This window comes from Schistocerca americana, chromosome 5, assembly GCF_021461395.2.
Source record: "Schistocerca americana isolate TAMUIC-IGC-003095 chromosome 5, iqSchAmer2.1, whole genome shotgun sequence".
Lineage (NCBI taxonomy): Eukaryota > Metazoa > Arthropoda > Insecta > Orthoptera > Acrididae > Schistocerca > Schistocerca americana.
This window is the reverse complement of record NC_060123.1, coordinates 344302530-344317357: the sequence shown is the minus strand read 5'-3', so window position 1 is coordinate 344317357 and position 14828 is coordinate 344302530. Positions and strand designations below refer to the sequence as shown.

General features: G+C 40.9%; 1 protein-coding gene across 1 annotated transcript in view; it reads right to left on the bottom strand.

Moving 5' to 3' along the window:
* LOC124616366 (NADPH oxidase 5) overlaps window positions 1-14828 on the bottom strand; it is a 450136-nt gene that overhangs the window by 41318 nt on the left and 393990 nt on the right. Inside the window, exon 18 of the mRNA XM_047144676.1 lies at window positions 6069-6272. Within this exon, the coding sequence (XP_047000632.1) occupies window positions 6069-6272 (204 nt within the window). The remainder of the gene's footprint in view (window positions 1-6068; window positions 6273-14828) is intronic.

Here is a 14828-nt window from a genome sequence, read left to right as displayed (position 1 = left end):
TAATATCCCTTATAGCCACGGAGGGCAGGGGTCCACATTGCTGGGAACCAGGTTTCCTGGAGGGCACTGCAGATAGTAGGTGTATAGCTTAACAGTTGCCGTAGCTCAGCCAGGCGGTGGAAAAAACCGCCGCAATTCCACTGGAGGATGACATGGTGAGACTGGGAAGGCATGTAACATTCAATGAGGCAGTTTATGCCTCAGAGTCACCTGCTGTCACCAATTTATTGCCTGAGCAGTCTATATCCATTGTGCCATAGGGTCTGGCGAGATCTAGGTCCTTAGTCCATGCCAAGATCTCCACCCCATCCTCAGCCACAGAGCTTGTAGGTAGCAATAGTGTGGGTGCCACCACAATTTCCTTGGTCTTGGCGGTTTTCTTTTTGGATTTCTCTCGCTGCTCCTTGGGTTTCCCTGGCTTGGAGGACTTCACTGGCTCAGTCTCCAAGACTGAGGATGAGTGTGAAGCCCTACGACCACCTGCTTTTGGGTTCCTCAGCCATTGGCGGGTGTCGTCCTTCCTACTAGAAGAAACCTGCGAAGGGAGTGACCCAAGGGACCCCTTCCTGGAAGAGAAGCCGAAGAAGACCTATGGTTAGAAGTGGTGATGGATATCCCTGATGGTCGGGGGAGGGGGGGGGGGGGGGCGTTGCTCCTGAAGTATGTGGTGTGGGAGCAACAGGGAGAGAAATGCCCCCCCCCCCCCCCCCCCCACCACCATCAAGGGGGCAGGTATAGTCTTCCAGCTCTGTGAGGTGACCGGGGTTGGCAGAGCTGATGGTGCCAGAACAGTTGCAGCGGCGGTGTAAGACGATGTCATATGCACATAATCCAGACGTTCAAATTTTCTCTAAGCCTCAGTGTAGGTCAGTCTGGACAGAGGCTTGTACTCCATGTTTTTCCTTTCTTTCTGGGAAATCCTGGAGTCAGCTGAGCCAGGCGAATGGTGCTCTCCGCAGTCGACACAGAAGGGAGGCGGAGCACATGCGGTATTGGGATGTGGTGGGCGTCTGCAATCTAGACATGTGATGCTCGAAGTACAGCGGGAAGACATATGGCTGAACTTCCAGCACTTAAGCACCGCATTGGGGGGAGGAATATAGGGCTTTACATCACACCGGTAGACCATCACCTTGACCTTCTCGGGCAATGTATCACCCTCAAAGACCAAGATGAAGGCTCCAGTGGCAACCTGATATCCTTCGGACCCCGGTGGACACGCCGGACAAAATGTACACCTCACTGCTCTAATACAAAATTGTAATTGGTGAAATCGGCCGTGGCAGAGCATGCACTCAATGAGACCGACCACGTAATAAAATTCGCTGACACAGAAGTTCTGGCTGTAGAGAAGCACTATCACACGCGCTTGTTCAGAGAAGCTGTAGAAATACAAAAACACGCGAACAGTTTTAACAAGAAAGAGGAAAGCCTTAAGGTCAACGGATCCTGGCTTCCCGTACTGCAGCGAACGACCGTCGCAGGTAGCAAGAGGAGAACCGCACCGGAAATGACCGCAGAGAAGCCCTCGGACGTTGGTGCGCCAGGTACATACAGTCTGCGGCCGCGAGCACGTCTCCAGTTCACCACCGGCAATGGAGGGTGAAGCTTTGACAATGCCAGCCACTCGTGCTGGCGAAACGTCAGAAAATTCATTAGATGAACGTCGGCCGAAGAACCCGAGACAGAAGCCAATAGGCAGTTTGTCACTGCTCTAAATTGGCATGCAGCTCATCGTCAGACTGCAAAAGAAGGTCTCCGTGAAATATGATACCCTGGACCATATTTAAGCTCTTATGAGGCGTGATGGTTACAGTAACATCCCCAGCTTGTCACAAGTGAGTAACGCCCGTGACTGGGCAGAGGATGCTGTTTTGATCAGGACTGACCCAGATCTCATTTTGGACAAGCCCTCCACCTCCCTGAACTTGTCCTCTAAATACTCAAAAAAAAAACTGAGGCTTCATCATCATGAAAGATTCCCCATCAGCTCTCGAACATACAAGGTACCGGGGTGAATAAGATCAGCAGCCATCCTTAGTCTGACATTCCTCCCATGGTGTGGCCAGGGAGGGGAACGATTTGAAGTCAGACTTCTGTGCGTTGAATTGAGCTCATGATCGCTTAGGGACTGTTGGTGTTCACCACGTGCGAGAGATGATGGACTATGCTTCATCGTGTGTCATCTGCCCTGATACCACCCACTCCGACCAGGGACCCTCCCCATAGGCTCCACCCAGCCGAAGCAAATGCCACCTGGCAGGACGGCCATTGCCGGGAGTCCCGATGCCCCAGGGGGATGGGCATCTACCCTTGCCATACTTGGGGAGTTAAAGGCGCAGACATCAGCAGAGCGATCCTTGTGTGGTCAGGGGGCTACAGCCAACAGGGTACATGGCGGCCTCACCACAATGGACGGACTGGCTACCTTGCTGGATATCAGGTGCAAAGAAGTCCTTGCTCATCATCGATGCAGAAATCAACACTGCATAGTGCATGGTGGAAAACGCACCCAGGAAGGTTTCCTCACCCAAGAGGTGGAGAATGGGCAGGACTGCAATGCGACAACAAGGAAGTGGGCTAAAGATCTCGATGCATAATGGACACGATGCACCTTGTAAGGCGCCCTTCCCCAATTGGCTTGCTCTTCGGAAATTTGAAGTATGGAGGTTAAATCCTACAGGGGACCATCACATAAAGGCCGAAACATGTGAAACTCCTTTTAGTCGCCTCATACAACAGGCAGGAATACCTCAGGCCTATTCTAACCCCCAGACCCGCAAGGGGGCTACCCTCTTTGTAACCTGTTTGGTGCCAACGGCAACTCTTAACTGCTCTAATTCTGTCTGTGCACTCAAAGACCAGCTGCTCCTTCTCCATAATTGTGGAGCGATAAGCTTGTAAACAGAGCTATTACAATGCTAATGGCTAGTTTCTGTGTATGTGAAATTTAACCATTATTGAGTTAGCTAATTCTTAGTTTACTAAATATTTTAAAATGAAATATTTTTTTCCACTCGTGATTTAACTGGCAATATAGCAGAGACTGAGATTACATTAAATTGCTTTTACTACTGAAGTATAAAGTAAACAAACTGTTTTTTTTTTTAAATATAGTTACACAGTTAATTTTTATCCTTTAAAGTGACAAAAAGCTTCTGAAGGCTCTTTATAAAATATTGACTTGTGTATTACAGTGCTACATCTTCGTTCTCCTTGGAATAATGCCCTTTATCACTATATGACAATTGCTGTAAATCCATGTATGCTATCTCTTCCAACTGGTGCAAATGCACAAATTACCTGTTACTTCCACAGCAACTGAAATATCTAATTTAGTGGTGCTTGGTAATCTCCATGTACTGTTTTTACTGTGAGTGTTACCAGGAGCTAACAATAGATGATTGGGGGCTTGTTTGCTCCAGTCTTCCTGGATTTATGAAAGGCATTTAATGATGTATCGTATTATCACCTGACAATCAAGATACAATCACGCAAACTATCTTCAAAAAAATGTGATTAGCTTGAAGCATTTTCCGAAGTGGTGTCCAATTGACAGACTAGCACTAGTCCATGGTGCCACACACACTTTTTTTAACCATTAGGACCAACCACATTACACCTAATGTCATTATTAGATTCATTGTTGATCGTATCATTGTCAATAGAGAAGTATTTTTTTCAGTATTTAATCTTAGTTAAATGAATAATACCTCTCTTTAAATTTGGATAAATGCAAAATAATTCCCATAGTAAAGAGAAAGAACCGAATTGAATTAACAAAAAACAGTGCTTCTTAGCATGTACAGCAACTCCACCTACTCACTCTATGCACCACCAGTGGAACTACACTCTGGTCTGAAGATGGTCTTTCTATGACAGCCAGTTATCAGAAAAATAACCAATTGCAATCTAGAATGGTTATTTCTTGTTAGGTTAAGAAAGAAGCTCACTTATTTTCTAATGATGACTTCAGTTCAATCTGTTAGCAAGTTTAATGGTAACTTCTGGAGCCTGTCAAATTTACATTTTTAAGTGTACAACAATGAAATAATATGAAATCAGTACTAGGAAATGCAAATGATTTGCTGGGTGGTTCTGGTTAAGTGTGATTCATCTGTAAAAGAAACCAAATACAAGCAAGACATTAGTGTGACCAGTTCTAGATTATGACTCCAGCATGTTGAGTAGTGAAGTGTGTATGAATCAGACAATGAATAAAGTCTACAATGTGCTACTAGGACATTGCAGGTAGTTTTAGGGCCATTGGAAAGTATAATAGAGGTGCTCAGTGCACTTAAATGAGAATTTTCGGAAGAAAAATGACATTGTTTTCATGTGACCTAGTTGGATAAATTTAGGGAGTCAGCATTTGAAGAAGACTGAGCAACTTCACAGAGTCAATGTAATGGAAGGTTAAGCTATAAGCTGGTGACACATACAAAAGGAAAACAACAGAAAATAACTAATATAACAATGCATGTACAGTAGCTTGTATATCTGTAGATGTAGAACACACGGTGTCCTTAAATATTATTGACATGGCAACATCACTGGAAATTATTTTTGTGCCTTCCTTAATAATCCATATATTTGATCTTCCTGATACTGGCAATGACATGGAACTAATTAAATTTAGTCCCTTAAGAAGTCTCACAAAGTACTACCTCAACAAGTTGCATCAAAATTAATTCAGTGGCAGTGAAAAGGCAGTTTATTACAGAAAATGTTTTCTTGTGTCTGCCAGAGGGAAAAACAATTTCACTCTTGAGTTGCCTCATAGGAAATGACAAGCAAAAATGTTTTGCAATGAAAGGGTATCTCCTGTATGTGTCACCTCAAATGGGCTCTAATTTTACAAATTTATCAAGTACACAAATCTGTATATTTCAACCAAACATTTTCAGGCTAATGAAATTTGTAGGTTGACCAGCTTAACCAATGTTAACTTTTGTGCATATACTACTTGTATATTTAATCTCTTCCACCTATATGAAGATGGATAGAAATAACTAGCTTCAAAATATGTAATACAATTTTCAAGTGTGCACCATTGTCTGTTAGTCATAGTTAAAAGAGAATGGGAACCTTTGCAAATCATTTACACAGTATGCCATCAGATTGTGACTTAGCAATATTTTCATGATGTACAATATTTGGCGACATTTATTTGCAGCCTGGATTTATGAAAATGCGGTTCAGTCAAATTATATTAAGACGAGTTTAAATTATTTGTATAGGTTTTCAGCACAGATGCCCCTCAAGCTGATACGGGGCTGAATGCTTATCATACTGTGGGTTACAACTGACAGAGTGGTGTGCAATTCAAAATGAAATTGCTTATCTTTAAGCCAGTTCTGTTCTAATAAAAACATAGGTAAAGTTGCTGTTTTAAGGAATACATTAATCCTGTTTGTTGTTGTTAATTCTTAAAAATTTAGAAGTACCCTGAAGTCAAATTATGTGACACTATTGTAGTTTATTTATCCTTGATGGAACAAGTTCTTATATTTAGATTCCATAGATTACAGTTAAAACTTGTGCATTCTTTTTAGCTAAATATAAGGTAACTTAACTGCTTGCTACACCATTACTTACATAAAATCTCATCTTTTCTAAATTAATACCTTGAACAAGATACAAACATGTAGAGCAGATTACAGAGTATCCTCATGTGATATTGGTTATAAACATTTGCAAAGTGAAGAATAAATTATATGGCCCATTTATAAAAATTCTGAAATCGAATGTGTCAGTTTGCTTCAACAGTTATTACTGAAATGTTGGTTCTCGAATTTTTGGGGCAAACATGTCACCCGTGAACAATGTCATCATCATTATCATATGTGCTGCACGATTCTGTTCGATAAACATTGCAAACTAAATGTTCAGTAACTTATTACAGTGTCCCAGTGGCTATGAAAGTGGACTCATTCCTTTGTTATAATACAAACTACAGAACAATCATTTCTTTAATTTGTAAGAGCAATGGAATTCTCATTTTCCTATTTTAAGCAAGAGAAAGAAACCACTTAATTTAGACTTCAGGCAGTGAAAAATTTTGTTACCTTTTCATGCAGCAGGTCCAGTGCTAACTGTAATCCTACTGCTTTCATGTCAGTTTTCTGAAGAGCACTTGTGATATACATGTGCATATCAAGAAATCTTTCCATTGCACCTCCAAGTTCAGCTTGTTCTATTTCCAGTTGTGACAGCAAATTCACAAACCATTCAAATGAACGTTGATCTCTGTTTATCCAGAAGAAGTCGACCTAAATTAAAAATTAGGTACGATCATTGCGCAGGTCTTTACTTGTACAAAACGTAAATGTAGCACTTATTGAACATGCAGACAGAGAGAGAAAGTGATAAATAAAAACCACTAAATTCAATCTTTGCAAACATATATAATACAACAGTGTCAAGAATGTTGTTTTGCTCTTTGGCATTTAGTGTTTGAAAACTGAAAAGGCTAGAATTTTAGACAACAACATACTTCTGCCAAAATGGAAACAGTTTTGAGACTTGCAGACTTGGGATAGGCCTTCTTAGAGACAAGATCCAAGTAAATGTTTAATGATGTTAGTTGCACCCCATGGAACCCATTGAGAGTAGTCTCTGTGCATCCCTAAATACTTTCAAAATCCCAAGGTATGCAAGTGAAATGCACATTACGAAATATAGTTATATCGTACTATTTTTTAATTATATTATAACGTAAAATATTGATTTTAAGAATTACTGTGAAGATGATATTACAATTAGTAGAAGGAATTTCATACAGAAACTTCTTTACTTTATCCTTAAATTGCACTACTTTAGCCCTGATATTGCATGGCAGGCTGCTGAATATACAGGGTGCATCAAAAAAATGTACACACATTTTGAACTGCCATAGACAATTTATTTCCCATTCTACAAGGTTAAATATCTGTGGGAAAGTAATGCTATGTTTCTTCAACAGGTGGCAAGGAAATAACTGCAACATGGCGGATGTGCGTTTGAGCTTTGAAGCGTGGAAGCAGATAATTAAGTGGTACTGGAAGTTTGAGAATGTAGCTGCGGTTCAAAGACAGTGGAGAAGTGAGTATGGTACAGAACCACCTTCAAGGTTAACAATTACACGTCTACAAGACAAATTAGAAATTCATGGAACAGTGTGTGATGTGCATAAAGGTGATCAGGGTGACCTCGTACAGCTACAAGCTATGATTCCACAACTGCGGTCTTGGAAATGTTTCAGCGTTCGCCTAGAAAATTTTCAAGGCAAGCAGCGCATGAGAGTAAAGTAAGTGTTAGTAGTGTGCTACGCATTCTGAAGAAAGGCAAGTTTCGTGTGTACATTCCAAGGCTGGTGCAACAGCTAAGTGACGACGATCCAGATCGAAGGTTAGAATTTTGGGAATGGGTTCAGGAGATGGTGAGACATGAACCGGGATTTATGGGTAGCATAATTTGGCCGGATGAAGCCCAATTCAAGCTCAATGGAACTGTCAATAGGCACAACTGTGTGTACTGAGCTGAAGATAATCCTCACATTACAGTTGAAAAGGCTGTGAATTTGCCTGGTGTAAATGTGTGGTGTGGTTTGTCTGCAAGGGGACTCATTGGGCCTTTCCGCTTTGAAGATACTGTTACTGAAGAAACGTACCTAACAATGCTTGCTGACTCTATATTCCCTGCCATTCATGCATTATATGGTAATGATGAGTTTTATTTCCAAGAAGATGGTGCCCCGACGCACTATCATAGGGATGTACGAGCATAACCTGGATCACAATGTGCCAGGCCAGTGGATAGGACGCAGGGGACCAATCAAGTTTCCTGCACGCTCTCCAGACCTCAAAACGCTGATTTATTCTTATGTTGTTGTTGTGGTCTTCAGTCCTGAGACTGGTTTGATACAGCTTTCCATGCTACCCTATCCTGTGCAAGTTTCTTCATCTCCCAGTACCTACTGCAACCTACATCCTTCTGAATCTGCTTAGTGTATTCATCCCTTGGTCTCCCTCTACGATTTTTACCCTCCACGCTGCCCTCCAATGCTAAATTTGTGATCCCTTGATGCCTCAGAACATGTCCTACCAACCAGTCCCTTCTTCTTGTCAAGTTGTGCCACAAACTCCTCTTCTCCCCAATTCTATTCAATACCTCCTCAATAGTTATGTGATCTACCCACATAATCTTCAGCATTCTTCTGTAGCACCACATTTCGAAAGCTTCTATTCTCCTCCTGTCCGAACTATTTATCGTCCATGTTTCACATCCATACATGGCTACACTCCATACAAATACTTTCAGAAACGACTTCCTGACACTTAAATCTATACTCGATGTTAACAAATTTCTCTTCATCAGAATTGCTTTCCTTGCCATTGCCAGTCTACATTTTATATCTTCTCTACTTCGACCATCATCAGTTATTTTGCTTCCCAAATAGCAAAACTCCTTTACTACTTGAAGTGTCTCATTTCCTAATCTAACTCCCTCAGCATCACCCGACTTAATTCGATTACATTCCATTATCCTTGTTTTGCTTTTGTTGATGTTCATCATACATCCTTGTTTCAAGACACTGTCCATTCCGTTCAACTGCTCTTCCAAGTCCTTTGCTGTCTCTGACAGAATTACAATGTCATCAGCGAACCTCAAAGCTTTTATTTCTTTTCCATGGATTTTAATACCTACTCCGAATTTTTCTTTTGTTTCCTTTACTGCTTGCTCAATATACAGATAACGTTGGGGGGAGGCTACAACCCTGTCTCACTCCCTTCCCAACCACTGCTTTCCTTTCATGTCCCTGAACTCTTATAACTGCCATCTGGTTTCTGTACAAATTGTTAATAGCCTTTCGCTCCCTGTATTTTACCCCTGTCACCTTGCGAATTTGGAAGAGAGTATTCTAGTCAACATTTTCAAAAGCTTTCTCTAAGTCTACAAATGCTAGAAACGTAGGTTTACCTTTCCTTAATCTTTCTTTTAAGGTAAGTCGTAAGGTCAGTATTGCCTCACGTGTTCCAATATTCCTACGGAATCCAAACTGATCTTCCCCGAGGTTGGCTTCTACCAGTTTTTCCATTCGTCTGTAAAGAATTCGCATAAGTATTTTGCAGCTGTGACTTATTAAACTGACAGTTCGGTAATTTGCATATCTGTCAACACCTGCTTTCTTTGGGATTGGAATTATTATATTCTTGTTGAAGTCTGAGGGTACTTCACCTGTCTCATGCATCTTCCTCACCAGATGCTAGAGTTTTGTCAGGACTGGATCTCCCAAGGCCTTCAGTAGTTCTAATGGAATGTTGTCTACTCCTGGGGCCTTGTTTTGGCTCAGGTCTTTCAGTGCTCTGCCAACTCTTCACGCAGTATCGTATGTCTCATTTCATCTTCATCTACATTCTCTTCCATTTCCATAATATTGTCCTGAAGTACATCACCCTCGTATAGACCCTCTATATACTCCTTCCATCTTTCTGCTTTCCCTTCTTTCATTTGAACTGGGTTTCCATCTGAGCTCTTGATATTCATACAAGTGGTTCTCTTTTCTCCAAAGGTCTCTCTAATTTTCCTGTAGGCAGTATCTATCTTACCCCTAGTGAGATAAGCCTCTACATCCTTACATTTGTCCTCTAGCCATCCCTGCTTAGCCATTTTGCACTTCCTGTTGATCTCATTTTTGAGACGTTTGTATTCCTTTTTGCCTGCTTCATTTACTCCATTTTTACATTTTCTCCTTTCATCAATTAAATTCAATATTTCTGCTGTTACCCAAGGATTTCTACTAGCCCTCATCTTTTTACCTACTTGATCCTCTGCTGCCTTCACTATTTCATTCCTCAAAGCTACCCATTCTTCTTCTACTGTATTTCTTTCCCCCATTCCTGTCAATTGTTCCCTTATGCTCTCCCTGAAACTCTCTACAACCGCTGGTTCTTTCAGTTTATCCAGGTCCCATCTCCTTAAATTGCCACCTTTTTGCAGTTTCTTCAATTTTAATCTGCAGTTCATAACCAATAGATTGTGGTCAGAGTCCACATCTGCCCCTGGAAATGTCTTACAATTTAAAACCTGGTTCCTAAATCTCTGTCTTAACATTATATAATCTATCTGATACCTTTTATTATCTCCGGGATTCTTCCATGTATACAACCTTCTTTTATGATTCTTGAACCAAGTGTTAGCTATGATTAAGTTATTATCTGTGCAAAATTCTAACAGACGGCTCCCTCTTTCATTTCTTAGCCCCAATCCATATTCACCTACTATGTTTCCTTCTCTCCCTTTTCCTAGTATCGAATTCCAGTCACCCATGACTATTAAATTTTCGTCTCCCTTCACTACCTGAATAATTTCTTTTATCTCATCATACATTCCATCAATTTCTTCATCATCTGCAGAGCTAGTTGGCATATAAACTTTTACTACTGTAGTAGGCGTGGGCTTCGTGTCTATCTTGGCCACAATAATGCGTTCACTATGCTGTTTGTAGTAGCTTACCCTCACTCCTATTTTTTTTATTCATTATTAAACCTACTCCTGCATTACCTCTATTTGCTTTTGTATTTATAACCCTGTATTCACCTGACCAAAAGTCTTGTTCCTCCTGCCACCAAACTTCACTAATTCCCTCTATATATAACTTTAATCTACCCATTTCCCTTTTTAAATTTTCTAACCTACCTGCTCGATTAAGGGATCTGACATTCCACACTCCGATCCGTAGAACGCCAGTTTTCTTTCTCCTGATAACAACGTCCTATTGAGTTGTCCCCATTTCTTCTTATGAGGCACAGTAAAAGATGACGTGTACAAACGTAAACCACATAACCTGGACACATTTTGGAATGAGATTCAGCCGGTGTGCGTAGAAATCTCATTGAACACTTTGGTATGATGTACGGAATCAGTGGTGACTGATGCTGAAGGCCACCAGTTTGAACATCAATCACATTCGCAAAGTACATTTATTTTTCCAATTGGACTTTAAGCTTTCCATTTCCAGAAATTTAACATTGTAGAACGGGAAATAAATTCTCTGTGACACTTCAAAGTGTGTAAACAATTTTTTTAATTCCCCCTGTATGTGGAGTTATTTACCAAACTCCTTTCTCTACTAATATTTGCCCATACATCCTGTTGTGTAGGTCCCATCATGAAGGAGAACTTTCAGAGATGTGGAATGAGTTAAAGTATACATTAGCAAAAGTAAAGCAGATTGTAGAAATTGAATCTGTATAACAGTAGACCATCATTATATTGCTTGGAGCTGTTCATGCCTGTGCCAGATGAATTCAGTCAAATAAATCAGGAAGTAAGCTGCTACTTTGAGAAAACCCTACAACCTCCTTTTACATTAAATAGCTGTTGTCTGTCTCCAATTAGTAGCTTAAAACTTGCCTGATTACATTGGTATTTTTTGAAAAAATAATAACCAACATCTGTAAATAAGCTCTGTTTACAATATTTTGCTATTTGTTATGCACCTTTACAATAAACACTGCTAACTGCTGTGTAGCTAACATTACTATTTAATCCTTTAATCTAAATATTTGGGTAATTTGTTCAAGGACTGGCTGTGAAGTTTGTTTTTAATTTTCTTTTGAGTCTGTAGAGATTGCTTGTTTCCTATTGTGTGTGGGATATCTTTGTACCAGAGTGTATGTTAGTAATAGTTAAGTAGTGCCTGTTTTGGGAAGCGAGTGTAAGAATTCCGAGACCCTAAAAAAAATAAAAAAATAAAAAAAATAAAAAGAAAGGGCAAGTGAAACTGGGCCCACTGCCACAACCACCACCCCTCCTAAAAAATAATTATCTTCATAAACTGAAATCAAAACCTGCCCCAGTGCACGGACAGAAATATGAATCTGTTAAATAAATTATCAGTGGCTGTTTCATTATAAGATTCAGTCCTCATAGAGAGTTTACTTTTGAAAAATTATCCAAAACTGGATGCCGAAAGTGTTCAGTGCTCTTGATCAGTACCAATCGGACAAGGTCTCCACAAACAATGATTTTGCAATTAAGCGTGCATGACCCTATTAGTGCAACTTCTAATTTATTTCTGTAGCACAAGGTAAGCTTCGGTATACATTAGATGATGATGATGATGATGATGATGATGATGATGATGATGTATGTGTGTCACTCAACAGCAATGGTGATAAGTGCCATTACGAAGGGTCAGCATGCCATTCTCATGGGAGGGGAAAGGGGGGGGGGGGGGGGCCACTGCTCACACAGACAAAATTGATTAAAATGTATTAAAGCCCTATCAATTACAAAAAATTGCCATTATGAGACACTAAGTTATGAGACACTAAGTTATGACACTGAAAATCTATTAATAAGAAAGTGAATCAGTCTGGGCAAGCTGCCCAGCACCCCAAGGATGAAGCCTGACGGTGTACAAAATTTCAGAACCTGTGTCGTACTCATGTTGGCAAGGATGGTAGGCAGATCCCCAGCCAAATTGACATTTGCTCTGATGTCAGTATGTAAAACACATAGTCAAAATATGCTGAACTGAAAGAGTCTCAGCAAAAGCTTCACAGAGTGACAGGTCTTCCTCGTGAAGGAGGAAAATTGTGTTAACGGCCTATGTCTTAGGCACAGGGTGGTAAGCCACACTTCTTTCCATCACTGTGGTTGGCATGAAGTCTGACATGCCCCTGTAGTTGATTAAAGTGATCATAGTTTGTTATTTGTCACTTCAAACCATTTGTTTTCCCACTGCCACATAATTATTTTTCTCTTTGAATGAGATAACCATGTGCAAGAGGCCAGCATCTCATCAGTCATCACCAACCTTACATGGTCTTTTGGCTGCTGTGTTGGGTGTCATTACTATTTACCCCAACATGTCCAGGTACTCAGCGAAAGACTGCCTCCTTGCCTTGATGTGTGGTTGGCTGTAAGGAGTCATGGATGGCTTGCATCAGCTGGTCTTCCAGTTACATTTAGTGGGATACTTTTAGTACTCTAACTGAGTCAGAAAAGATGAGAAACCTTGTAATGCAGTGCCTTTGAATCCACTCCAGTGCTGTAATAAGGCCATTCTACTCTGCACCATAATTTGTAAATTATTCTGGAAAGCATGCTTGGAAAACCATATCTGGGAAACCAGTCAAACAGCCAAGTGCATTTGCTAACTGGTATCCATATATGTGTACAATAATAAAACTGTGGTACTGTTAAAAATGAAGACAACTTAAGTTTTAGAAATGTAGCCTGGAGTGCAAGTTTTCTTGCACTGCATCAAATGTGTAATCACTTTGGACCTCTGAAGATTCCAAAGCTGCAATTTGTTCCATCCCTTGCTGTGTATCCTGTTATCTAATATATCCAGATCAGTAGCATGTATCCCAGATGGCTTGGTTACATGGGGTCAATTCCTCAGCAGCTCCTCAGAGTTGTGGTGGACTGCCAAAACTAAATGCCAATGATCGAAGCAATGTTAAGATTTTCAGGACCTGCTAAACAGATGAAGGTGCCACTATCTAGAGTGGTGATTTACCAGCCTACCCAAACAGGCTCTGAACTGGGCTGGTCCGAAAGGCTCCAGTCAGTATCTGCGTACCCTTATAGCTGACTGCTTCTAACATCTTGAGGTAGGAAATAGGGCAGATCCATAAACCACATTGTGCAAGTGGCAGGAACTGTCTGCTTCCCACACCTTTCTGTTGAGAACTTTAATAATATTCAATGGCCTGAAGCCATCTGTTTGTAGATCCTTTAGATGCTGGCACCATGTTAATTTTAAATCAAATAGAGGCTCAAAAAGTGCACAGCGTCCTTAAAATATAAAATATTGTCACCTATTGTGAGCTCTGGTTGGTTGAGACTGACGAGCACAGTTAAAATTGACAAGTTGTCTTCTCTAGTGAGAAACTAAAACCACATTTATTGGCCCTAGTTTCCAGCCACATGATTGTCAGCTATAATTACCTCCTTGTCTTTATAATGTCAGTTGATGAGTAAGAGACTGAAGTCTTCCACATACAAGGAACTTCTAACAGGGCTTCTGCTTGCCGATGGATGTCATTGGCGGCACTTGCCAACAATGTGATACTGAGTACACACTTTTTTTTTGGGGGGGGGGGGGGGGTTCATTCTCCTGAACAAAGCTGTCAGGCAAGGAATTACCTACACAATAGTGAAAATGCCTGCTCTCTAGTAAAGACTGAATAAGCAGCGGCAGAGGTCTATTTAGTCTCCATTCATTACGTTTGTGAAGGATGTTGTACTTCCAAGATTTGGCCTTTGCTTTTTTAAGATAAAAAAATCACATAAACTAAATGGTTCTGGTATTAGAAAGACTCTTATATTGTTGTCCCAAGCAGAATTGAATCGTCAAGGGTGAAACTGTATCGTCTGCCGAAACCACACTGGGAGCAGCACAGGGGACCTCAGGATTCGAGGAGCCAGATGAGGATGGTTGACTATGTGCTCAAGTATTTTATCCATGCAGCTAGTAAAGGCTGCACTCTTAACTGTTAGAGTTGGTATAATCCTTGGGTTGTTCCCATAAGGGAATTAATATTGATTCCTTACAAATCGCTAGATACAGTCCCTCAAACCAGATTTGACTAAAACAAGATAGGAGCTTGCCTTTGGCTTCAGGGCACAGATGATGGAGCATGGTGCAGTGAATCTAGTCCTGTTCTGGAGGAGTGCCTCTGGCTGCAGGTAGTGCCGATTCCAATTCTCACATGGAGAATGATTTTAGACCACTTCATTACATGAGAAGAAGCAAAGCCTTCTCACCTCCATGGTTCTAGGAAGCTTGTCTGCAACTCAGGAATTAGCACAAGTGACACAGTGATGATAAA